This window comes from Oryx dammah, unplaced genomic scaffold (assembly GCF_014754425.2).
Source record: "Oryx dammah isolate SB20612 unplaced genomic scaffold, SCBI_Odam_1.1 HiC_scaffold_14, whole genome shotgun sequence".
In the NCBI taxonomy this organism is placed as follows: Eukaryota; Metazoa; Chordata; class Mammalia; order Artiodactyla; family Bovidae; genus Oryx; species Oryx dammah.
Window position 1 is genome coordinate 49,437,483 of NW_024070198.1, and position 26,329 is coordinate 49,463,811.

Genomic DNA, 26,329 nt, shown 5'->3' on the forward strand with positions numbered 1-26,329 from the left:
CCGACACCAGGAGGTTCTCATGTTGTTTTTCTCAGAGGTGGAAACTATACAGAAACACGGCAGAAACGACCAGAACGCGCGTCTATAAAACACTCTCAGGCCCGTGCCCATCCCCCGCGATGGACAAGAACCGGGCAGGCCCCGGGCCCCAGCGGTGGTGGCTGCCTATGTACAGCGGGCGGGGCAGGACCCGAGAGGCCCCTGGGAGAGCCTGGGCGGGGGCTGTGGCCCCCTCCACCATCATGTGGGGGTCGCCCACCCTCTGTGCCCCCCACTTTCAGCCACACGGCAACCTCTTGACACCACATGCCCCCGAGGGCCAGAGGGCAGACCCGGCGGTCAGACCATCCGGTGTCGTCCGGCCGGGTGCCTGGAGCCGCCAGCCTGGGCCTGGGCCTGGGCCTGGACATGCTGCGCAGCTCCCTGGGAAAGTTGACGCTGGGCCTCTGGCCGCCCCGTCCCTCTGGGGGTCCCAGGTCTCCAGTGGGGCCTGAGCTGACTCCACAGGCAGTGGGCAGGGGTGGCCTAGCTGCTCTCGGCCGAGGGGCAGATGGCGCTGCAGGCAGGCAGGGCTGGGCGCACGCCCTCACTGTCCGCCAAGGCCTCCGCTGTGTCCCTGGGCTCAGGCGTGGGGTCCTGGCTCCGCTTCAGCCTGGGGAGACACATGGGGGCTTTATGCAGCCTTGCCAGCAGCCCGGGATGCGGCTCACTGGCCCAGGGCCTGTCCGGGGACTCCCGGGGTGCACCCCCTCAGGAACACGGCCTGGAGCTCCACACGGACCACTCCTGGGCATCTCCGCCTGGGCAGAAGCCTCTCTGGCCACACTGGCTCAGCGGGGCTTGCGGGCACACGGGGCATCCAGCTGGCCCCTCTGTGGGCTCTTCACAGCCCTGGGGCTTGGGGCAGTAGGCTGGTGGGTCTCAGCTGGTTTCCAGCCAGAAGCTAAAAGGAGGCAGGTCAGGAATTCTGGAACAAAGTGCTTGGCCAAGTCCTGTTACCACCCAGGCCTTGACCTCCAGGGTGGTGGCCAGTGTCCTAAACCAGGGTCCACATGTCATCCTGGACCTTGAGGCAGGACAGAGCAGCAGTGAGCCCTGTTCAGCTTTTAGACCCAGGGCCGCCTCCTCCAGGAAGTCCTCTGCATCTCACCCGGCCCCTCCTCCCCCAGGCCCCACAGCACTGGGCCTCCCTGGTCCATCAGAGCAGGTGGCTCAGGGCATTGAGGCTGTCGTATCTCCCTGCCCACAAGCCCTGTCCCTCCTGCCCCAGCCCCTGAGTGGCTGAGTGAGGGTTTCAGGTTGATGTAATAGCTGGGGCCCCTCACCTGGGCGGTGCGCCCAGGGTCTGCCCCAGAGACTCTGCCCTTTAGTGGAAAATGCCCAAGCTTAGCCCTTAAAGTGCCGAGGAGCCCCTCCCCCCCAAGTCTGCACAGGGGCCTCCCTCCACCCACCCCCCAGGGCTGCTGCTTGGACTTCTGAGGAGGGCGGGAGTCAGGCTTCCCAGCCCCGCTGAGACCATGTGCCTGCTGTGCCCAGAAAGCCTCGGCCCCACTCCCCAAACTCCTCTCTGCCCCCGTGACCAGCCCCCAACACGCACACTTACTTCTCTCTGTTAAAAATCACAAAGTCCTGCTGGATGGCATCGAGGCAGTCCTGAAGGTAGTCATTCTCCTGTTAGAAAGACACCGGAGTGAGTGCCTGCCAGCGTCCCGCACACCCCGCAGGGACGCTCCCAGGCATCCCCGGCCTGCTCCTCCCGCATGCCTGCCTTATCCCGCCCTGGCTCCGAGGAGCCCACTTTCCCCCAGGCAACCAGAGCGCGCGGGGGCTGGGGTCTCCCGGTGACCCCCACTTAGTGACAGAGGGACACCTGACCCCCATCTCGGGGCGGCCGCAGGGTCTGCAGAGCCAGACTCGTCCAGGAGCCACACCGGGCCACTCCTCACACCCCCCTACACACACTGGGTCCTCCTGGTCACAAACCCAGCTGAGGGTCTGCTTCCAGGACCTGCCTAAGAAGGCAGGCGGCAGAGGTGGTCTCGAGAAGCAGAGCCTCAGGCTGGGGACTGGAGTCGGTCCCACAGTGGCCAGATCCAAGGCATGTCATAGGTCCCCGGCATGCGAAACCCTGGTTACTGAGACCCTCAGGAGTGTCGGGAGAGGCTGCAGGTGGTGGGTTTGCCCTGGAACCATGGCCCTGGGACCGTGGGTCTGGGGGGTCGTGGTTGGGCTCCTGGGACCGTGGGTCTGGGGGGTCATGGTTGGCCCCTGGGTGTCCGAGCCTCAGACTCAGGGCCGCCAAGGAGTAGCCCAAGGCGCAGCATGGAGATGCCCTGCACGGAGGCGCAGACAGCTCGCGGGAGACCAGGCCGAGATGTCCAAGCTGCAGGACTTAAGAGGGCTGAACTCAGCCACGAAGTTTCCTGCATCCAACTGAGGCTCTGACGGAAGAAGTGGGCCTCGGACGTGGGAGGGGCCTGAGAGGACGCTAGTGGGCAGATTAGTCTGATGCCCCACACTCCTGAGCCTGCAGGAGGGCCCCACCCCAGTGGAGAAGAGGGACCCCTCCCATTCCTGCAGATGAAACAGCACTCGCCCCCACACCCTGCCCCACCGGCTCTGCAGCCACGAGTAGCCCCAGTGGGCAGACACTGGACATACTGTGGAGGGAGGCACTGCTTGCCCAGAGGGCAGGACAGGCCTGGGAGGGGCTGGACAGGGGCGAGTCTGCCCTGCACAACTTGGGGCTAACTCCCTGCAGAAGCCCTGGCGTGAGTGCGTCCTAACACACTGCAATCTGGAAACCTGGAAGAAAGGGTGGTCCAGGTGGAGCGGTCAGAAGGTTCAGAACAGCCTTAGAGGAAGGCTGGGATGGAGCCAAAGGCTCAGAGACGTGGGCGGCTGGAGCAGCCAGCACACTCAAGAGTAAAGACCCACAAACCCGCCCCCCCAGATGACCACATTCTTCTGGAGGGCCCAAGGGACGCGCCTTCCAGCCAGGAGAGAAGGAACGAGCTGTTGGGGACACGGCACCCTGGGGAAGCCTTGTGGTTCGCGTGTAGTTCAGGAGGATCTGCTTCAGGACCGAGTCCCCCAAAGGCCACGATGGGGTCCTGGGCAGCGGCAGCCTTGACCTCACCTAACTCAGCCACCCTTAAGGGGGGATAACCATGGAAACAGGCCTCCAGGCTGGAGAGGCAGGCAGGCCACCTGACCCTGGGATGCTGAGGGTGTCCGACCGATCACGGTACTTTCAGGGTCAGAGGTGGATGGCCAGTGCTCACACACGTGTGCCTGCGTGCACGCACACACTCAGATCGCACGTGCGTGAGCTCCAGGCTGACGGCCATCTGGATGGAGAGTTGCATTTCTTTTCCTCATTTCCAAATCTCAGACCTGGACCTGTGGGCTGAAGAAGGGGCAAGCTCTTGGCCAGGAAGGCCCAAGCAAGGGTACACGGCAGCAACACCCCAGCCCTTCCTGAAGGCATCCGCGGCCACTTCCCTGCATGTCTGCATACAGGAGAGGGCAAACGCTCGGCTGTTCAGAGGGCTGCTGAATACAGGTGTGAGCTGATACTTGGCCCACAGCCGTCTTACAGTGGACCCCCAACATAACCCACCAGGGGCGGCTTCTCCCCCTGGCAGCTGTATGCATAACCAAGATGGATGTATTAATATTTGGCATCTGGTCGAATTCTCTTAGTTCCTTGACCTGTGGAGTAGCAGCTAATAACAGTATCATGGAAAAGCCCAGTGAAAGCTCCTGAAACTAGCCTCTCTCCCGAAAGCAGCCTAGATAGGAAATAACAACCCCACATCCAGCTGGAATGGCGCTGCTAAGCGCCACCGTCAAGGGCTTTGGAGTCTTTGCGTTTATCTGTGGGGATCCGAGGGCTTCAAGCGGTGTTACAGCAGCTGCCTGCGAGTGTAGGAGACGAAGAGACATGGGTTCGACCCCTGGGTCTGGAAGATTCCCGGAAGGAGGCCATATCGACCCGCGCCAGTCTTCTTCCCTCAGAATCCCATGGACACGGGAACCTGGTGCGTGACACCACGGGGTGGAAGAGTTGGGCACGCCTGAGTGACCAAGCACAGCACAACGCGGGTCCGAGGATGCTCCTCTTGTTGTTTCCCATTTAATTCATGAGCCTGGCCTGCGGAGATCAGCTGGCTTGTGGCAGGAGGGGAGAGGGGACAGCTCTTAACCCAGTGGTGGGCCAGGTGCCGCCATGGAGCGTGATGCGGGCTCCCCCAGAGCTGATCGACAGGGCCGCCGGCTGCGGCTCACGGCCCTGACCCCACAGGGCTTTCTTCCCGACGCCCGATGCCCGTAGCGCAGAGGGCGGGCGCTAGTCTGCACTCACCGAGGAGGACCGAGTATCAAGCCGGCCCCCAGCTACCACGGCTGGAGTCTCTTGACTTGAGAGGGGTGTGAAAGTGACAAAGAGACAGCAGAGAGGGTATTTCCGATTTTGACCTGGACCTTTTCCGGGCCGCCGACACGGGATCCGATCCTCCGATGCGATGCTGCACGGCAGCCGCAGCTGCTGGTCAGCCCCGCGACCCCGAAGGTGAACAGCTGACGCACTGACACCCAGCCTGGACCCGGACGCGCCCTTTTCCACTTTCAGTATTTGATAAAGTCAACACTGACTTATAAGAGGCTCTGTGTCGGATGACTGCCGACTGGGCGCTGACCTGAGTGCTCTGAGCCCGTATAAGGCCAGCCAGGCTGAGCTGCGATGTTCAGGAGGCTAGGGGTAGTAAACGCACACTGACTTGGGATTTTTCAGCTTAAACGGGGTCATCCACCCTGATAGCGCCGATGACGACTGGACAGGGGCACAGACTCGGGCCTGAGTCAGCGCTGGACTGAAGGCAAGGGCTACTCAGAGGCGGGGGCGAGGTCAAGGCAGGAGGTGACCCCCAATGCCCGGAGACCAAGGGAAGCGCAGGATGCCGGTGAAGGGGAGCGAGGCTGGGGCGGGCGACGGGAGCAGAGAGACTGTCCGCCGGCCTGGGGCCGGCGGGCAGGGAGGAGCTGGGCTCTGTCTCGCAGCCTCCCTCACCCAGGCTCTCCCAGGAGAGAGGAGAACCGGCCCGAATTGCCGCTCGGAAGGCGGAGCTGCATCAGAGGTGGACGGTGTGGGCGGTGACGCGCCCCAGGGCCCCGCCTTCCCGAGGTGCGTGCCGTGCGCATGTGCGGTCAGCTGGGGCTCTGGGGCGTGGCCCATCCAGCTCGGGAGCCCCTCTCCTAGCTGCACGCGTGCGTGGTCCCATGGCCTGCTCGGGCGTTTGGAGCCTTCGCCATGCGGACTCTGGAGGCCACAGATACGCATGGCCCTCTGGGCTCCTTGCTGATAACTGCTGCGCACAGGACATAAGCCACACTCAGGTCCCTGCAGGGCAGGCGGCTCTCCCGGACTCCACTGAAACGCGGCTTTGCTCCCCCCGCAGACAGCCCACACCCTGACCACTGTGCCGGTGGTTGTGCCCTGCACACAGTCCTCGGGGCAGACACCCACAGGCCCGATCAACGCCAGTGCCCACGGCACCTGACGCCAGATGTCACCCCAGGTGGGCAGTGACAGGGCCCGGGCATGCAGACCAGGTGCCAGTCCTTAACTTTGTCACAAATGACCTGCTGAGCAGCTCACAGAATTCTTAAGCCCTTCAGAATGCCCTGGGGATGCAAGGGACCTACAGGAGCTGAAACGTCTTGCAAAATTAGAACAGTTTGGAGGACCCGCACTTGCTGACCCAGGAACTCACCCGAGCCCCGGTCGTCACGGCAGGGCGGACCCAGCAGGACAGACACACGGATCCAGGGGCTAGACGTGCAAGTCCACAAACCAGCCCCTCTGTCACGGTCAATTCGTTTTTGAAAATGGTGCCAAGCAATTCAATGGGGGAAAGATGAGCCCAAACAGCACTTAGACGACGTGTGTCCACATACAAAACAGTCAAGCTGGGCCCCACCTGAAACTGTGCATAAAACTAACTCAAAACGGACCCGAGCCTCAAGCACAAGGGAGAAGGCGACAAAACACTTAGAACAAAAATGAGGGTACATCTCTGTGACCTCAGGTGAGGCAATGGCGTCTTAGAAATGACACCAAAAGCACATGAGGAAAGAAAAACCAGAGAAGGGGCTTCATCAGAACCGAAAACTCTGCTGCAGACGGGGCCGCCCTGAAGACGGTAAACCACAGACCGGAAGAAGATGCTTACAGACCATCTTCCTGAGGCACTTGTGTGCAGAAACGTAAGTAAGTCACACTTATCAGTCAACAGTAAAAAGTGGAAATAAGGAGTGTTGATTTCAACTCTTTCACGTAAAGAGCACTAAGCCATCGCTCCCAGTCTGACAGCAAGAAAAAAGCTGGCCCAGGGACTTCTGTGATGGTCCAGTGGTTAAGAATCCACCTTCCTGATGCGGGAATGCAGGTCGGATCCCTGGTCGGGAACTAAAATCCCACACGCCACAGGCTGCAACAGACGAGGGTTGCAGCTAAGACCCCGCAGTGACAAAGTGTTAGTCACGCAGCCGTGTGTGACTCAACGCGGCCCCACGGACTGTAGCCTGCCAGGCTCCTCTGTCCATGGAATTCCCAGGTGAGACCGCAGTGGGTTGCCATGCCTTCCTCCAGGGGATCTTCCCAGCCCAGGCATCGAACCCTAGTGTCCTGCAGTGCAGGCAGATTCCGTACCATTGAGGCACCAGGCAAGTTTAAGACCCAACAGGAATTCCCTGGTGGCTCAGATGGTAGAGTCTGCCTTGGTGCGGGAGACCCGGGTTTGATCCCTGGGTTGGGAAGATCCCCTGGAGAAGGAAATGGCAGCCCGCTCCAGTGTTCTCACCTGGAGAATCCCATGAACAGAGGAGCCTGGCGGGCTACAGTCCATGGGGTTGCAAAGAGTTACCCGACTGAGCGACTTCACGTCAAATCCTAGAGCCATAATAAAGCAAGCTGGACCAGCCTGCAGTGCCCCCGCCGGACACCAGGGGTCGCCGTCAGCAGCCCACGGAATGGGGAGGGGATGGGAGCCCACCCACCCATTCCCTGAGGAGCCAAGGCTTCCAGGGAGGCCCCTGCACCGAGGAGGAGCTGGCTCCCATCTCTGCCCAGGACCCGGGCATGGGGCTGCACAGGGGCCCCCAGGTGTGAGAGCCGCTCCCCAGGGTGTCCTCACAGGCTCCGCGGAGCCCAGGGGCAGAGGGACAGTGGGGGGCTTACAGTGTCGCCGCTAGCTGTCTTGCAGCCCTAGTTCTTGTGAACACCAGCTGGATCCTGGGGACAGGCCCAAGCTGGATCCCCTGCTCCCGGGGGGAACCCCTACTCCCCAGGGCAGGACTGTGAGGGCTGCGACACGTTACACCGCGTCCCCGGGGTGGGGTCCTGACCCCATTCCTAGGAATGGGAAACGAAGTCTCCAGATGCCACCAGTCAGGTGAATGGGATGGTCACCCTGGACTCGGGGTCCCACCAGGTGTGAGCGGTGTCCTCATGGGAAGAGGCAGACAAATGTACACATGTACACACACACACACACAAGTGCACTCACACACACACGCGTGCACTCACACACATACAGAAGTGCAGACACGCCCACACAGATGTACACACACGCGCACACATACAAACATGCACACGAGTGTACTCCCACACATGCAAACACATGCGTTCACACACACGAACACACATACACACACGAGTACACACATATGCACAGACACAAGTGCACTCACACATATAAGCACACGTGTGCACACACGTGTGTGCACACACGCCTGCACTCACACACAGAAGTGCAGGCATGCCCACACAGATGTACACACACACGTGCACACACAAACATGCACACGAATGTACTCCCACACATACAAACACATGCGTCCACACACAAACACACACGAGTACACTCACACATAGGCACACACATGCACACAAACACGTGCAGTCACACACAAACACACAGACGTGCACAGACACGTGGGCACATATGGACACACGTGTACGGATGCATACAAACACGAGTATACTCACACACAAACACACAGAGGTGCACCAGCATGCACAACCTGCACGTGCACACATGCACACACACACACACGGGTGTGTACACATGCACACACACAGGCGCACTCAAACACACGCACACAGACAGACACACAGGAGTGCAGACACACGCAGGGAAATGACCCCGAGACCACGGAGGCAGAGCCTGGCCCCATGTGACCCTCCAGAGTTGGGCAGGCGGGGCCTCTGTCCCCCACCACGGAGGAGGGGGTGAGGGGCCAGAGCAGAGGCGGCCAGGTGCCAGGCCGCGCTCACCGATGGGCAGCTGTCCCTGCTGCTGTCCCGGGACCTGCTCTTGGCCAGGCGCTTCTTCTTCTTGTGCAGCGGCCGTGACTCCAGGATCATCTCCTCCAGCTCGAAGGTGGGGTCGCAGTGCAGGCGGCCTTTCTGTGGAACATGGTGCTGAGCTGGTGCCCGGCTGCCCTCGCCCACCCTGGCCACCCCAGGCCCGTGGGCTTACGTTGGGCACAAAGCCAGGCTCCACCTTCTTCTCGCTCAGCTCGGCCCACAGCACACCGGCCAGAGCAGGGGCCGCCCGCATGTCCTGCAGGCTGGACACTCGGTGCTTGGGGTTCACGGTGAGCAGCTGGAACAAGGCCCTGGTCAGCGGCCCCGGCACAGGTCTTGTCTCCCCGGACCCACCAGCAGGCAGCGGCTGCAGCCTGGCTCACTGCTCTCGGTAACTGGCTCAGCGTCGCAACAGGACGGGACTAATGCTCACGGGCCCAGGGCGGCCCTGCCGGGACTGGCTACCATCACAGCCGCCCCTTCCAGGGGGAGTACCGGAGACCCTGGCCAAGGCTTCCCCAGCGAGGCGTGTGGATCCTCCCCTCCCCGACCTGGGCCTCTGGGGGCCACTGTGCCCCTTGGAGCCACCTGGGGCGGTGTGGACACAGCAGCATGCGCTGAAGGCTGGTTAGGAACCCCTCGGGGGCTGGAGGCCTCCAGGTGCTTGGCCACACTGCCACGGCCAGGGTCTCTGGGCACCGGCCAGGACCTGCCCCCTGGGCCACGTGTGTCCAGCACGCCCCTCCTCGCTTGTCCTGAGGCCTCGGGGCACAGTGTGTCTGAGGCACACCACTCTGAGGAGGGAGCTGGCTGGCCGGCCGGGGGCTGACCCCGGCCCAGCCCTGGACCCCGGGAGCCGAACGCCAGCGTCAACACCACCGCCTCAAGTCTCTACAGGCTGAGTCCCTGGGACTGCTGCAGACGTTTGCTCGCGGCCCAGAACAGGCAGGGGGGTCTGGGGTCTTCTCTGCTTGCTTCTGGTGAGGGGGCTGGCCAGGCCATTGGCAGTGGACGGTGGCCACCCAAATCCAATAGGACGAGCCAGGCCTGAGCGAGACCAGGCCCCGGCCGCCTCCCCGATACACGCTGGGGTGACCTGCCCTGAGCTGGGGCGTCAGTGACAGAAGCAGCGCGAGGCTTCGATTAGGTAATAAAGACTGACAGCTGCTCCAGCGCTCACACAGGCCGAGCCGCTACAAGATGAGGAGCCTGGGGCCAGGCCAGGCGGGGAACCGGGGCAGAGACGGACACGCGGCCCAGGATGTAGGAAGCGGCCCCCCGTGTCCAGCCAGCCTCGCCTGGGTGCCCCACCCCGTGTCCGGCCGGCCGCGTCCTGGGCGGGGCAGGTGCTCACCTTGCGCAGCAGGGCCACCGTCTCCTTGGACCAGGCGGGCACATACTGGACACTCACGGTGCTGAACAGCTGCACCAGCGACTCCGCGGCGCTGCTCGAGTGGATGTCGTAGGGCCTCTGGGCAGGGGAAGCAGGGCTGCAGCAGGCGCCTCCCCCGTAACTCGAGGGCACCCCACCCTACCCCAACCTCATCCCAGGGCAGCCCCAGAGAAGAGCCCAGGAAGCCTGCACCTCAGCCAGGGAGGAAGCACAGCGCCCCTGTACCTCCCCCTAGCAGAGGGCTTGGCCCCAGGGGACCAGCTGCAGCGGGCAGAGGGGCCGGCCGTCTGAGGGTGCCGTGCCTCGGGGGACCCCCACGAGGGGATGGGAAGGGCAGCTGGGGGCCGATGAGGCTCCAGCCTCCTGGGCTCCAGGACTCGCTGAGATGTGGCCACTGCAGGGAGGGCAGGGGGACCCACCACCTAGGACCCTGAAGGGAAGCTCAGGGGCGGGTGCAGCCCTGCGGGTCCTCTGCCCACCCAGCCCCCTGCAGCGTGCCGCCTCGCTAATGGGGAGCGTGGACATCCCTGAGCCCCAGGGGTGGGGGCAGCCTCAGCTCTCTGGGCCACCCTGGGGGCCCTGGGGGCCTGGCCCTCGGGTCATAGGAGCTCCGTCCGTACCCATCCTCGCAGCAGCTCGTAGGCCATCACCCCCACCGACCACCAGTCCACCTCGAAGGAGTAGCCAGTCCCACCACTGACGAAAGACTGGAAGATCTCCGGAGCTTTCCAGGAAGGCAAGAACAGCTGAGCATCCCCAAACGGCAGTCCCCATGACCCCGACCCCCGTGACCCCAGCCCCCGAGGACCACAGATCCAGTGACCGAAGGGCCCGTGACCCCAGCCCCGGGTGACTGGAGGCCTTATGAGCCCAGCTCCTGGTGACCCCAGCCCCATGACCCAGGTCCAGGGCTGGAACCTTGGCCAGGACCAGAGACCAGGCTGTGGCCAGAGCTGGATGGGGAAGCAGCCCTCAGTGGTCAACCTGTCCTTTTCCACAGGCCGCTTGGTTCAATTCCAGGTCCGCAGCCTGACGAGGGAGGTGGGGGTGTGTCTACGTCACTTCAGTCATGTCTGACTCTCTGCGACCCCGTGGAATGTAGCCCGCCAGGCTCCTCTGTTTGTGGGATTCTCCAGGCAAGAATAATGGAGTGGGTTGCCATGCCCTCCCCCAGGGTACCTTCCTGACCCAGGAATCGAACCCGTGTTTCTTATGTCTCCTGCACTGGGAGGCAAGTTCTTTACCCCTAACGCCACCTGGGAGGCCCCCGGCAGAGTGCGCTCGTGACCAGACCCACAGCGCACGCCCGTCACTCAGAGTCCCCCGCACTGGTCAAGCGGCCTGACCCGTCACCTGCTGCTGCAGCTTTAGGGAAGGGACCCGATCCCCCCAGCCACAGGTCGGGGTGGGAGGCCAGCCGGCAGGCTGGCGGGGCTATGCGGGCCAGGCGGGGCGAGCTCACCCATGTACGGCTTGGTCCCAGCCAGCGCGGTCGCCCTCTCGCCGTCCTTTATGATGGTGGCGATGTTGAAGTCGGTCAGGTGTGCGTGTCCTGTGAGGAAAGAAGACAGCGCGACTCTCCGGGGGGAACGTGTCCTGCGGGTGGGGCACCCCCCCCCGCCGGCTCCCCAGCTGAGGCTTTGGCCGCTCACGGCCACGGCTCACCTCGTTCATCCAGGAGAATGTTGTCAGGCTTCACATCTCTGTGGAAGGAGCAGGGAGCGGGGAGGTGAGGCCAGAAATCCTGGCAGGGCAGGGGGTTCCCACGAGCGGGACCCCAGGAGCCCAGCCCCTCCTCTGCCTGGACCACGGTGGGAGAGCGCCCAGCACTGGTCGGGGAGGGCGCCAGAGCCCAGAACACAGAAGCGGAGGCCCCTCGCCTGGACCCCTGGTGAGGGCCTCTCAGAGCCCTGGGTCTGCCTGCGGCCGAGCCCGGCCTCCCGACCTCCTGGCACTTGGTCAGGAAGCATCCGTGCCCGAACCACGACCAGATCAGCGTCCGCAGGAAGAGCTGCAGAAATCACGTTTGCCGCACTTTGTAGCATGTGGAATTCTGTGTTTTGTCCTGTGGATGCAGCTTTACCTTCCTCATTCGTCAGCCTTCAGATACTAAAACTAATTTGCATGTGCCAGGGACACGGCAGATGGGCACAACGGCACCGGCGGGGCGGGGGTGGGAATCCTCCACTTATCAGAGCTGGTGAAGGCAGCCTCTCACCGATGAAGGCACCTGCTCAGACATGACCCGCCCCGTGGGGGCCTCAGCCGTGCAGCTGAGGGGCTGGCCGGGAGCCGGCACCTGTGGGCCCGGGTGCCACGCCTGGGGCAGGCGGGCGGCAAGGGCAGGGCAGAGCACGAGGCGCCCGGGGTCCCGTGAGGACGGCCGCCCCGCAGCGCCCACACACCTGTGGATGATGTGCTGACCACGCAGGTAGTCGAGGGCCAGCGCCATCTCGCAGATGTACAGCCTCACCGTGTCCTCCGAGAACTGCACGTTCTGCTGCAGGTGGTAGCGCAGGTCCCCGCCCAGCAGCAGGTCCACCACCATGAACATGTCCTCCTCGTCCTGGAAGGAGTACCTGAGGGCACGGGGCGCCTGGCACTCGCTCGGCTGGACGACGGGAGTCACGGCCCCCGCCACATCTGGCCAGGCCCCCAGCAAGGGCCCTGGACCCAGCACTGTGCCCCACTGGACACTCCCAGTGACGGTGCTGGTGATGACGGTGGTGACGGTGACGGTGGTGGTGGTGGCGGTGATGGTGACGGTGACGGTGATGATGGTGGTGACGGCGACGGTGATGATGGTGGTGATTATGGTGATGGTGGTGTTGGTGTTGGTGGTGATTATGATGGTGGTGTTGGTGGTGACGGTGATGACGGTGATTATGGTGATGGTGGTGGTGTTGGTGGTGACGGTGATGGTGGTGGTGATTATGGTGATGGTGGTGTTGGTGGTGACGGTGATGACGGTGATTATGGTGATGATGGTGATTATGATGGTGATGGTGGTGATGACGGTGATGGTGATGACGGTGATGTGGTGATGATGATGGTGGTGATGGGGATGGTGGTGGTCCATGCGTGCGTGCGTGTGCCTGGGGACACCTGACGGCTGCTGGCCCCGGGGGCGCTGTGAGGGGGCAGGGTGGGGGTCGGGCACCTGGGGCAGGAGAGGCCCCCGGCCGCTCACCAGAGGTTCACCAGGAAGACGTGCTCTATCTCCTGCAGGATCTCCAGCTCCCGGAACACGTTGCGGACCTCGTCCCGCTCGATGCACTGCCGCTTGCTCATGTACTTCATGGCGTACATCCTCTGCGTGTCCCGCTTCTGTACGATGCACACCTGGGGGCAGAGGGCGCGTCAGCCCAGCCGGCGCGGCGGGGACCGCCGGACCCTCAGTCTCTGGAGGGACGCGTCTCCTCAGACCGCAGCTGAGCACCCGGCCCGTCACAAAGCCCCTCGCCCCGGGGGCTGGGCTGCGGCACGTGCATCTGGGGACGCGGTCAGGTCCAGGCAGAAGGGAACATGACGCCTGGAGGGGCTGCAGCTCAGGACGCGGGGGCGGCGGCAAGAGGCAGACTCGCCCCTCCAGTCTCCGAGGGAGCACAGCCCTGCAGGGCCCTTGATCTCAGCCCAGATAAACTGAGACTGGGGCTCTGACCCTCAGCAACGCAAGAATAAACGTGTGCTGTCTTAAGCCACTCAGCGTGTGCTCACTTGTTACGGCAGCCGCTGGAAGTCAACGTGGCGACCCAGTGCTCCAGGCGCCCTGAGGGACCCAGACGGGGGCGGGTTACCAGACAGCGCCGTCCACTCTGCCACGAAACACTGCCTTCCAAGGGCCAGGGCCGTGACGGACAGCCTGTCACTGAGCCTTCCGGGCCCTGCTGGAACCCAGGCCGGGAGAGAAGCCGGGGCAGGTGGCCACACCCCAAGGCTCCTAAGGGTCCCCCCTAACCCAGGAGAACACCCATCTGAGGACAATGAGTCTTTCTGAATCTCTCCTCTCACTTCAGCAAAGTGGCCCCTTGGGAGGGCTGGGGCGCTCTCCCTGGAGGCTGCCCTGGCGTGGTGACGCCCACCTGGACCTGCCTGGGGACAGCACGGCCTAGCTTCAAGTGCTTTCCTCTCTGGGTCTCCGCGTTCCCGGCCCGGCCTGAGAATGTCACCCAGGAACGCAGACTGACAGGCAGCAGGCAGGGACCCGGCCCTGTGTGGTTCCATGACTGCGTTGGGTAGAGCACAGCCGGGCCAACTAGAAGCCAGATCACCAGAGGGGCAGGTGAGCAGCTAACGGGGGCTCCCGGCCGAGGTCATGGGAGAGGGACCCCAGAGCTTCAGCGGACAGAAGCCCATTCCATGACCGTCAGCCTGGCCGAGCCCCCAGGAGCTCCGAAGACCAGAGCCCCACCCCTGGGGCTGGTGTCCACGCTCCTGGGGATTCTCCCGGGCAGCCGAAAGAGCTGCCTCACCCCAGCTGCGGGGAAGGCCCCCGGGCCCTTTCAAGTGTGAAACACCAGCCTGTCCCACCCTCGGCCTGGAGCTGGGAGCCCCGGGGGACTGGCACTGCCTTCGCAGGCCGCCAACCAGGGCGCGAGTCTGGGCCTGCGGTACAGACGTGAGCCAGAAACGCAAGTGAAACCCTGACACTGCTTCGAGGCCAGGCCCCGGTTCCTTGTCGGACGGATGCAGAACACCACACCCTAGAATAACATCAGACCTGCTCTGGCTGCCAGCCAGCTCCTGAGCACGCAGGCCAGCCACGCCATGCCACCGCTCGGTGGACACCACGCCCAACGGCTGCGGATGCGGCCAGGCGGCAGCTCCATCATCAGGCGGGGCTCACGCCCCCGGACGCGCCGCTCGGCCTGATCGTCGGGTGCAGTGAGACTCTGGGACCAGAGATCCCCCAGCTGCCCACCGGGGGTCTGGGGCCTGAAGGGGGCCTCTGGGCACTGAGATCCGTGGACCCAGAGGGCGCTGCTGGGCTGCTCTTGGCCTCAGCATCCTCGGCCCTGCCTGGTGAGTGGCCCTGCACCCCACGGGGCCAGAAGGGCCCGCCTGCTGAGCACCAGGCCTGCCCCAAGAGCAGGAGGCGGTGGAGGGCGCAGGGGGCTGCCACGCAGGAGGGGCAGGAAGAAGCGCAGAAAGGGCGCTGTCTCGGGATGGAGATTTTTTTCCCTTAACTTGCCGCATTTTCAAGATCACCTTTAACACTTGCTGTGAAAGCCAGTTGGAATGTTCAAAATGAAAATAAGGGTAAACGGCATGAACAGCAGCTGACTCCCGCCCCGGTTTCAGCTCCGGAGCCCTTCTCCGGCTGAGGCTCTGTTCGGTTCAGGAAGAGCTACCGTCCGTGGTCCCCGGGCGGTGCAGGCGGGAGTCCCCAGAGCAGCCCGTGCTCTCAGCGAGGGGAGGAGGAGAAACCAGTGCCTGCGGTGAGGACCTCAGCGACCCCGCCGGTGCACAGAGTGCACCAAGGAGAGAATCCAGCACTCGGCCAGAAGTCCTCTCCTCCCACCTGGCAGCCCCGCGCACACCCGAGGCCGCCATGGCAGGGCCTGGACGCTCAGCTCTGGGGAGGTCCTTCTTGCCCGGGGCTGCGACGCGCCGTCTTCTCCCCAGGAGGGATGCTGGGGGCTGGGCCGAGCACCCTCCACTCTGAGGGCCCCAGCACCGCAGCTCAGGGCTCCTCTGAGCCAGAGGGAGGCTGGGACAGATGGAGCGTGAGCGGGACCCAGGCCTCCTGAATCTTTGGACTCTGTTCTGGAATGTTCTCAGCTCATCTTGAATTCTAGCCAAACCCCAAGAGTACAGAGGTCAGACCTTGCCTCCCTGGGGTTTCTGGAGCACACAGAAGGACCGTGACAGCAGGGGTCCAGGAGCTCCCCAGAGAGGTGGGGTCTCCATGGGGGGCCCTCGGGAGGGGAAGGCAGAGCTGCTCCCTGGCTCTTCCCATCCAGGCACAGCATAGTGGGAGGAAGACACGAGTTAGAGCTGGTCTGTGAACGTGACTCTCCATGGGGGTGGGTGTCGGGAGCCCGCCGGCCATCTGTCGACGCACACTAGCCCGGAACGCTCATGCTATCCTGTCTCTGCGTGACACGGGTCACCTGGAGCCACACGGCCTGTGCCGGTTGTCCCCCCACCCCGTTGCTTGAGCTGGCAAGCCTCCAGCGTGGCCCGTCCAGCAGCACAGATTCAGGACAGACTGGGCTGCATTTGACTCTGTCACCCGGCGGTCTCTGCTGTCCTCACTGACCTGGGAGAAGCCCTAGACCTCGGGGAGGCCTGCATCTCCTGTGCTATCTCTGGGGATGGTGAGGTCAGAAAAGGCTGGTGGGTTTTAAGCTCACTGGTTTAAAGTCACATTAGAGGAGATATCCATTTAAAGATTTCGCTTCTATTGGGCTTCCCCGGTTGAGCACTGAAGAACTGATGCTTTTGAGCTGTGGTGTTGGAGAAGACTCTTGAGAGTCCCTTGGACCTCAAAGAGATCCAACCAGTCCATTCTGAAGGAGATCAGTCCTGAATATTCATTGGAAGGACTGATGGTGAAGCTGAAACTCCAATACTTTGGCTACCTGATGCAAAGAAGTGACTCATTGGAAAAGACCCTGATGCTGGGAGGGATTGGGGGCAGGAGGATAAGGGGATGACAGAGGATGAGATGGTTGGATGGCATCACTGACTCAATGGACATGAGTTTGAGTGAACTCCGGGAGTTGGTGATGGACAGGGAAGCCTGGGGTGCTGCAGTCTATGGGGTTGCAAAGAGTCGGACATCACTGAGTGACTGAACTGAACTGATATTACTTATATGTAAGCTTCCAAAGTTATATAAAATCTAGAAATTTTTCAACATCCTCACAACGACTGTATGTCAGTCATAATTCCAATTATATTCTCAAATTGTTATACGCAACAGAAAAAGAAACAAATTTCCATAACTGCATAATTTTTACAATAAACTCATCAGATCTTTGACCACGGTTATTTTTCAGTCTTTAGCCTTTTACAGATGGTTACTGTTTTACTGATCTTTCCTGCAAGCTTTTATAATCAACTGCAGACAAAAATCTTTCATCTTTAAAAAGTTCCTGGAAAGGACTTTGATAAAGCCTCTAGAATACAGGTATCTGGTAACTAAGACCACACCAGTGAACTTGGTGAGCCTGTCTAAACTCTAGTGGGAAAACTGATGAGTCCTTTTTTATTTTTTAGATTTATTTTTGGCTGCGTCGGGTCTTCAGCCGCGGCTGGCGGGGTCTCCACCACAGCGTCCAAGCTTCCCGTCACAGGGGCCTCTCTTGCTGCAGACCCCGGGCTCCGGGTGAGCAGGCCTCAGCAGATGCCGCGTGAGGCTCTCGAGCCGCGGGGTGTGGGCTCAGCTGCCCAGCACCTGTGGGGTCTCAGACCCCGTCCAGGGAGGGAACCAGCGTCCCGTGCACTGGAAGGTGGGCCACCAGGGAAGTCCCCTGATGGGTTCTGAAAACCGCTGATCTGCGATTAAGGAAAACGAGTTAACTACACGGGCTACACGAATCCTGAAGACGCTCATCATCTTTATGACTTTTCGTTTGAAGCATTGCTGGTCCTTTAATGTGTGCTTTCCAGGCTTATTATTTTTCTCTTTCTCTTAAGCTATTAGCTTTCAGCAGTCTGGAAAATTACACCTTTGTAAACAGAACCGAGACATTTATCTTCTCTCCCAATCTGTTCCCTCTACAATTGAGAAACTTGTACTAAATATCCTGTTTTTGTGAAAATACAGTTATTTTATGAGGTCAGTAGAATATGTTCTCCTATTTAATTTAAAACGGTCATGTTGCCAGGCTTTGGCTGGCGTGTCGTATTGTAAAATGATGTAGCGGTTCTCTGGGTTTTTTCACCGTGAGAATTTTTGCTGCAAGCAGAGACAATTGGCCATAATATAATTTTGCCATAAAAGATAAAATAATAACAAGAGAGACACTTAAAGGGACTTAATGAAACATGAAAATTAACAGCAAAAATGTTTAAGAATTTTAATGTGAAAATAAAAATACAAAAAAAATAGGGACTTCCCTAGTGGTCCAGTGGTTGGGACTCCTCGCTTCCAGGGCAGGGGGAACAGGTTTAATCTCTAGTTGGGGAACTAAGATCTGATATGCCTGTGGGGCTAAAAAGAACTGAAGTCGTTTACCGTGTGTAGGTTCATGATCACGGGGTATTTGGGTGTCTTCGAGAAAGTGATGATACTTCTTTTGTTAAAGTCGACTGACCATTAAGGATTCAGGATTTAACGCTGGATATAAATTTACGGTCTTAAAAATTGAGATTTCCCTGGAATTCAAATGATCAGACAAAGAACGCTGCTGTTTCTTATCAATATAAGGAGCGTACATGACTTGAGGCACACGTCTGAGTTATGTGGAAATGATCCATCACAAGCTCAGCCCCGGTATTACTTGGCTGGATTCTGTGCCAAGCACCAAAATTCTGTCTATGTCACGTTCTCCACCATCGAACATCAAAAGGGTTTCAAAAAATATATGCTCATCAAGAATCAGATAACCACTTCCTTGCGGGGACTAGGAGCCCGTCTTATTTTTCTGCCAACTTCTAGCATTGCACAAAACCGTGCGGAAAGCACGCATGAGATGTATCTAAGCTAGAGAGTCGGTCATCAGGGCCTCCAAGACTGTGCTGAACGACTCGCCACCTCTTTGATGTCAGCCACAGTCTGGAAACTTTGGGCTCTGACAGGTGGGAAGGATGGCTGTGCCCACGAAGATTTGCTGACTGACATGTTATCATTTTCCAGCGTAGTTTGCAATCTGGCGTTTACGGCATTGAAACCCAACTGTCAAACCAAACCGTCAACCAGTTATTTTATCTTTGATGGCCAAGTAGACGTGCAGGGAAACTGCTCAGGACAACGATGTTTACAGTTCGTAAAACCGTGTGAAGTTCCAGCCTGGTGCCTGCCTTACAGGGTGCAACGTTACAGAGGACTGCAGTCACTTCTTGGCAGGTCCCGGGAATCTCAGGATACCTTGGGGACATTGGGAAGTGAGGAACTCACCTGAATGTGTGAGTATTAGAGGCTCAGCTGATGAGATGCTCTAAGTTAGCTTCTAGCCCCAAGAGGCTGTTCAAAGTCTGATCAGGAATTCCTCACAGAAGTTCCAGCAAAGCAAGAACTTAAAAGGACCTACGTGTTCAACCTGCTCTTGTACTGACCTCAATAATCAGGTCATGTTTAATGAGACCAGACTGGTTTTGCAAACAAACTAATCTTTGATTATCTTCAATACAGAAGGGCGTGTCTGTAGGGAGAGAACCTCGCGCCCTGCGGGCTGTGGAATGGGCACACCCCTCTCAGTCATTCACGCTTCCAGTTGTCTTCCAGCCTTCTGACGTGGAATCACAAAAGTGAAAACGTCCCCACTAGCTGAAGTGGAACAGCTCCGTGTGACCCTCAGTGAACCCTGTCAGGCTGTGTGTGGACATCTGTGCCGGTGTGGGGGCAGCACCCTCAGAGCTCACCCGATGCCGTCACCAGAGCCGTTCCGACCGCAGCCCAGGAAACGCACTGCACCCACCGGGGCCTGCCCGCAGCCCCCCAGCCAGCGTGGCCCGGAGGGCTCCCTCCTGGGCACCGCCCCAGCCGGCCGCCCGCTGGTCTGACCTGGTCAACAGTGGCTTCCCCTGCAATCCTCACTCTTCACTTGTTTCCACCGGGGCCCAGCCTCCCAACGCCACCTCCTAAAACGAGACGCGACTGTTTAACTACCCTGACCTACTCTCAGCACTGAAAAAACGGCTCACGGAGACAGGGTCCACAGCGGCGACTCTTCCTGGGCGTCAGTGTGTGTGAACGGAGCTGGGGTGCAGCCTGAAATCCACTCTCTGGCCACGATCATCTCCAGCCAACCACACTCACAGCACAGCAGGGTCAGGAAGGCACCTGCCCTCCCCTTCCTTCCTGAAACCGGGGAATCACCCCAGGCGGACAACCTCATCCCCAGGACGGGAAATCGAGGCCGGGAGAACTCGGTGCAGCGGACCTTGTTAGAACATCTCTCCTCCCCTTCAGCCTCCCATGGACTCCAGCCACCTTTGCACGTGGCCACCTTGTCTAAGCTGGCACAAAACGTTCAGGTTTTGCCTGCTCTGTGGGTCCTCATTTCCCTACGAGGGCTCCCGTGTCCCCAAACTCACATTAAACAAACGTGTATGCACGCCTCTGTTCTTCGACTTCAGTTCAGTCGCTCAGTCGTGTCCGACTCTTTGCAACCCCATGGACTGCAGCATGCCAGGCTTCCCCACCCATCACCAACTCCCAGAGCTTGCTCAAACTCATGTCCATCGAGTCGGTGATGCGATCCAACCATCTCATCCTCTGTCGTCCCCTTCTCCTCCCACCTTCAATCTTTCCCAGCATCAGGGTCTTTTCCAGTGAGTCAGTTCTTCGCAGCAGGTGGCCAAAGAATCGGAGTTACAGCTTCAGCATCAGTCCTTCCAATGAATATTCAGGACTGATCTCCTTTAGCATGGACTGGTTTGACCTCCTTGTAGTCCAAGGGACTGTCAAGAGTCTTCTCCAGCACCACAGTTCAAAAGCATCAGTTCTTCGGAGCTCAGCTTTCTTTATAGTCCACCTCTCACATCCATACATGACCACTGGAAAAACCATCGCCTTGACTAGCTGGACCTTTGTTGGCAAAGCAATGTCCTTTGACTTAAGTCACTTTAATTCGCAGGTGCAGCAGGAGGAGGGTGAGAGCCTGCGCCGCTCCGCCTGCAGCCCTGCGCTCGCCTCCTCTGCAGCCTTGGCCTCCAGACTGCGGGAGGGCACACCTCTGCTGTGCGAGGCCACCCAGGTGTGCGCTCTGTCGCAGCCACCATGGGACACGTCTTCCAAGCCGGCCGGGCTGTGAGAACACCCTGCTTCCTTGCAGTGCCCCTGACCAGGCCTGCGGGCGCGGACGGTACCCACCTCACCTCTCACTGCCCTCTCCCGCTCACTGCTCCCTCCCCTCTTCCAAGTGGGCAGGGTCCAGCCAGCACCTTGACCTGCACATCGGCCAGGAGGTGCCCCAGCTTTGAGGCCGCTGGCAGGGCGGCCACCCTTGGAGGCCCGTGGTCGTCGGGCACACGCGTGGCTGTCTGAGCCCTGTGCCGGGGGTTCCCTGCAGAGTCAGGGGCACCCCAAAGCACTCCGGTGGGGCGCCTGACAAGGGCTTTAGGTGGTCAGCGACCCGGCCGGAAGAGGCTGAACGGGCCTGGCCCCTGTGGCTCCGCAGAGCCCCCGACGGGGGAGCAGCCCCCAGTGGTGGGCAGGTCAGAGCCTGGGGTCTGGTGCCTCCCTGGGCAGAGGCAGCCCGGCCCCACGTCGCATGGAGCAGCAGAGATGGAAGGGCCGGAAGCCTCAGCCTTCGTGAGCAGCCCCCGAGCCTGCGAGCGTGGGTCCTGTGAACCCACTTCCTCAAATGGGACTGGTCTCACTTCTGAGCTGCTTCCTCCCGTAACCGACTTAAGGCAGACAAAGAGGAAATGGAATTAGATCTAAGGTGTGAAAAGGAATAAAGTCTGGGATCCTAGGGCCTCCGGGCAGCCCCGGGCTTTCCCTGCGAAACCCCGATGACTGATGACCCGGAGGAGTCGGTGACCAACGGCAGGGCTATTGCCATTTTAGTTGAACGCTGTTCTCGTTTTGCAGATTTTTTTTTTGTTGTTCCTGGAGCTGACAAGTTGGTCACAGCATTCATAGGGAAAGACAGTCAAGCAAAAATAGCCAGGAAAAAATCTTTAAAAGCAGAACGAGGCAGGGATGCGAGCCCTGTCAGGTATCAGCATGTTATGTAAGCCTTCTGTGACAATGTGTGGTCAGACCGTGGAACAGACGGGCGGGCCACGGGGCAGAGTGCAAACCCCGAAATAGACCCACCTGCGTGAGGACGTTCAGTATGTGGTACAGGCGGCCTCTCAAATTTATGGGGAGACCAGACTTTTGATTAAAATATGGTGCTGGAATAACTGAACAGCTACATGAAAAAGAGGTAAAATATGGCCCATTCACGACGCTGTAAGTCAGAGCGAATTCCAGACGTACAACAGGCTTGACATGAATAAGGAGACAGACGTGAAGGAGGAAGAGCAAACGCTCAGCCCAGCTTGTCACGCAGAAATGCAGCGTAAAGCTCCGCAATGCTCCCCCTCGCCTGTCGGGCTGGCAGAGGCCCAGCCTTGCCAGCCGCCCTGGGCGGGGGCCCCGGGGAGCACGGGCCCCACGGAGGGCTGGCGCGTCTGGCAGCATCACACGCGCATGCAGCCGCCACCCGTGCTGCCCGCCTCTAGGAGCCCAACTGAAGACGGGTCGCCTTCCCCGCGCACGGTGTGGTGCCCACGGCCCTGCCAGCGGCCTCAAAGCTGGGGCACAGCCTAACGCTCACCGGGAACAAGTGTGGCTGCAGGTCAACGGGCCCTGCATCCCAACAGGCCCCTGCGAACGTGCCACCCCACGTGGCAAAAGGCACCCTGCTGCTGGGGTAAGGTGAAGGATGCTGAGAGCAGGCTTGTCCTGGGTGCTCCAGGGGTCCCCAGTGTCCTCAGCAGGGACCAGAGGCCTCTGGAAGCTGGAGGAGGCAGACGCAGGCTTCTCCCCGGAGCTGCAGAAGGCCCAGCCCTGCCCCACGGCGACCGCAGCCCAGGGCCAACCCAGCTTGGACATCCGGCACCGCAACTGTTGGGGGACACGTTTGTGCCGCTGCAGCCTCGGAAGCTTGTCTGCTCGCCTGCCTCGGGGTCGGTTGTGCAGGGATGGGGGTGGTCTCACAGATGAGCAGGACAGCCAGAAACAGCATCAAGTCAAAATCTGAGCGTGGAGAGAGTGTGAACACCAGGCTGCCCGGCATCTAAGAAGCAGGTCCCGTGGACACAGGAGAGAGGAGGCAGTAGGGATATAAACCCAGCTTCCTCAGAGGAAGACTTGCGGGAGGAAGGCGGAAAGAGGACAGAAGGGGCAGCGGCCGAGGCCGGGCTCGCCTGAGCACAGACCTAACCTGGAGCCTCGCGAGGCTCACACAGAAGCGCTGCATGTGGCAGAGGGGGCTCTCTGCACACCGAGAGCAAAGCAAGGCATGACGCTGGCTGCATCCCAGGCCTCCAGCCCCCGGGCTCCCGGGCGGATCTGGCCTCGGGTTCCTCGGGGACGCGCCGACGGCTCAGCTCAGGAAACACTTCCAGGCCCGGCGTCCGCATGCGAGCTTGGCGGTAAAGGGCCTGTCCCAACCCAGGGCACCCTCGTCTCACAACCAACACACATGACTGCAGCTGGAAAAACCAACAAAAAGCGCAACAAAACGGAGCGGTGAAGAAAACCGTCCAAAGTGAGCATGAAAGAGCGTGAATCCTGAACAGGCCGACCTGTGAGTCGCTCAGTCGTGTCCTGCTCTTGGCGACCCCAGGGGCTGCAGCCCACCAGGTCCCTCTGTCCGTGGAATTTCCCAGGCAAGAATACTGGAGTGGGTTGCCATTTCCTCCTCCAGGGGATCTTCCCGACCAGGGATTGAACCTGGGTCTCCCGCACTGCAGGCAGATTCTTTACCATCTGAGCCACCAATAAACGAGCCCTAAACAGAAATCAAAGCTCTACCATTAAAATATCACAGGGCACCGTGTGACCCAGCAGTCCCATCACTGGGTGTGTGCCCAGGAGAACCGACAGCAGGGACCCAAACGGAGGTTCCCACTCCTGCATTCACGGGAGCCTGACTCACACCCAGGGAAAGGCGGAAAGAATCCCAGCGCCCATCACGGGACGAGCGGAGAAGGGAATGCAGTCGATCCAGGACCTGGACCATCGACGTCCTGGACAGGATGCCGTTCAGCCTCCAAGGGAAGGAGGTTCTGACATGAACTGCAGCCTGGGTGAACCCCGAGGACCTCAGGCTACATGCGCTCCGCCAGGGACCCTGTGTAATCCCACATCACAAGCTGCGTGGACGAGCCTGACTCTAGAGACAAAGAGGAGAGTAGACGTTACCAGCGCTGAGTCGGTCCCAAAGGAAATCAATCCTGAACACTGACTGGAAGGACTGATGCTGAAGCTGAAGCTCCAATACTTTGGCCACCTGATGCGAAGAACTGACTCACTGGAAAAGACCCTGATGTTGGGAAAGATTGAAGGCGGGAGGAGAAGGGGTCGACAGAGGATGAGGTGGCTGGATGGCATCACCGACTCGATGGTCATGAGTTTGGGTAAACTCTAGGAGATAGTGATGGACAGGGAGGCCTGGCGTGCTGCAGTCCATAAGTTTGCAAAGAGTTGTACAGGACTGAGCAACTGGACTAGGGCTAGGGAAGGGTGCTGTGAGTTAGTGTTGATGGGGAACAGAGTTTCAGTTTGGGAAAATGAAAAAGCTCTGGAGATGAAGTGGTGATGGCTTTGCAACAATGTGCGTAGACCCAATGCCACTCAACTATATGCTTAAAAGAGATAAAGACGGCAAATCTTAGTTTATGTGTATTTTACTCTAATTTTTTTTTTAAGTTAATACCAAGCCAACTTATATCCCAACTAAACCAGTCACGAACCTGCTCAAAGGCCAGGGGCACAGGTCTGTGACTGTGGGGGCAGCTCCATGACATCTCTTGGGCTGCAGCCATGGGTCAGCCCTGCCCGGTGTGGGCAGCGAGCTGGGGCGGGCAGAGCGGTGGGAGCAGGTGGCCGAGGAGCCAGGGCTGGGACCCATGAGGGCAGCCCCTGATGGGAAAACCAGGTCTGGGTGTGTGTGGCGACCACCAGGCCCAGGATGGGGGTTGCAGGGCCCTGAGCACCCTGTTGATGCCCACACTGCCTTTCCTTCAGTGACGCTGCCCATAGCTCACGAAGACCACCCGAGCGGCAGCAGCTAAGGTGTGGTGGGAAGGTGGAGCCTGGGCTGAAGGTCCGTGGCATGGCGCGTAGGCACTGACTTTAAGAGCCAGTGTCCAGATCTGGCACCTGGACATCTCAGGAGAAGGAGTGAAGAGCCTGCTCAGGAAGCTGGAAGCTGATGGCAAGGGCCAGAGCCGAGCACGGGCTGCGAGCAAAGCTATCTCCAGCAGCACCCACCCCCCGCCGGGCGGCTGCAGACAGCCAGGCTCGCACACCATCCCAGAACCCGTCATGTCTGAGCCTCAGCCACAGCCGCCCTCTCCCCCAGAGCATCTCGGCCATGAGGGAGGCACTGAACCCAGAACGGCTCCTGCTGTGTTAACTCAGCGAGATGTCACAGCAGCGCTCCGGAGGGCTGAGCATTCGCCACCCTCCGAGGCGTTGCCACAGCAACCGTGAGCACAGGCTTCTCACTCAGATGGCAGCAGGGGGGAGGTTGGGCAAGGTGGCCTCCCCAAGGGAGCCTTGAAAGCAGGGAGAGAGGCGCGGCCGGGAGGCTGCCCCGCCTGCAACCAGTCTCCCGCCCTCCTGCCCGCACCTGCCAGGTCCTCCTGAGGATCGGGATCGGGGAGTCCTCAGGTGGCCGGGACCGTCCTAGTCCTCTCCCTGTAAACCAGAGAGATGTGAAGGCACGGCCCGGGTGCCGGCCACTCTGTCCCGAGGCCGGTGCTTCCCTTTCCGCCCCAGATAATATTTCCCACCAGCCCTGCAGGAGTGAGAGGCCAGGGGGCCCATCTCACGTGGGCAGGGCCCAGGCGGCCAGAGGAGGGTCCCCGGACCTCCCACCGGAGAAGCGCCCCCACCCCTACCCTGTTTCACAGCGAATGTCCTGCCTCGGACCCCACGCTCTCCCGATGGGCCCGGGCTACAAGAGGGCAGAGGGTGGCCAGGCCCACCCACCCAAACACCGACGGTACAGGCACCCCAGAGGCTCTGTGGCAGCCCAGCCCAGCCTTCGTGCAGATGCAAAGGAAAAGGGTGCCGTGGAGTGCAGGGCATGCAGGGCGGTGGGTGAGAGGAGGCCTGGGCACTGGAGGCAGGAACCACCCACAGTCAGGACCAGGCCTGGGGGGTACGGGGGCCGGGGTGCAGGAGAGAGCTGGGGGGCTCCTGGTCAAACAGCACGTCCTGCCCACCGTGCAGAGCTCCATGTCCAGGGCTGGGCCCTCTGGGACTTGCAGAGGGACGCCCCAGCCCAGCCCCCAGGAGGTGGTCTCCTCCCACAGGGCTGTGCCCATCAGAAGCCTCGACATCCGCTTCCTGATACTGCCCGGCTGGCCGGCTGCCCACTGCTGGGGGCTCTGCAGACCCACCCCTGGCCCCTGGACGGCAGCAGCAGGAACATAACACTTCAGACGCCCCTGACTAAGCCAGGACCGGGCCTTGCTGTGCCCAGGACGGGTCATCCACAGGCGGCAAAGCCAGGGCCCGCCTGCCCACACCTGGGGAGGGTGCGTGAGTCACGGCTGGGGCCACCCCCGCCCCCCGCCCGGCACGGCCTGCCCTCAGCAGCTGCAGAGGGGCAGAGGGCAGCGGGGACAGAGGGCAGGATGGTGGGCAGGGACACAGAAGCCACCATCTCCAATAAACCGGAAGGAAGCTGGAAAAGAGAGCCATCCGTAGCGACAAAGAAGAGGAT

General features: G+C 60.5%; 1 protein-coding gene across 3 annotated transcripts in view; it reads right to left on the bottom strand.

Moving 5' to 3' along the window:
• The window catches only part of STK32C (serine/threonine kinase 32C), a 70,852-nt gene continuing 44,523 nt past the window's right edge, over window positions 1-26,329 (bottom strand). The window contains exons 3-12 of one of the 3 annotated variants that reach the window (XR_005723542.1): window positions 12,955-13,106; window positions 12,170-12,343; window positions 11,430-11,467; window positions 11,227-11,316; window positions 10,385-10,488; window positions 9,726-9,842; window positions 8,544-8,669; window positions 8,339-8,466; window positions 1,604-1,671; window positions 1-652 (exon numbers count right to left, since the gene is read on the bottom strand). Coding sequence is in view for 2 of the 3 variants with exons in the window: in XM_040254819.1 (XP_040110753.1) it covers window positions 526-652; window positions 1,604-1,671; window positions 8,339-8,470; window positions 8,544-8,669; window positions 9,726-9,842; window positions 10,385-10,488; window positions 11,227-11,316; window positions 11,430-11,467; window positions 12,170-12,343; window positions 12,955-13,106 (1,128 nt within the window). In the remaining variant the exon portion in view is untranslated. Of the gene's footprint in view, window positions 653-1,603; window positions 1,672-8,338; window positions 8,471-8,543; window positions 8,670-9,725; window positions 9,843-10,384; window positions 10,489-11,226; window positions 11,317-11,429; window positions 11,468-12,169; window positions 12,344-12,954; window positions 13,107-26,329 lie in introns of all 3 variants that reach the window. The other 2 variants (XM_040254820.1, XM_040254819.1) reach the window with 2 other exon arrangements.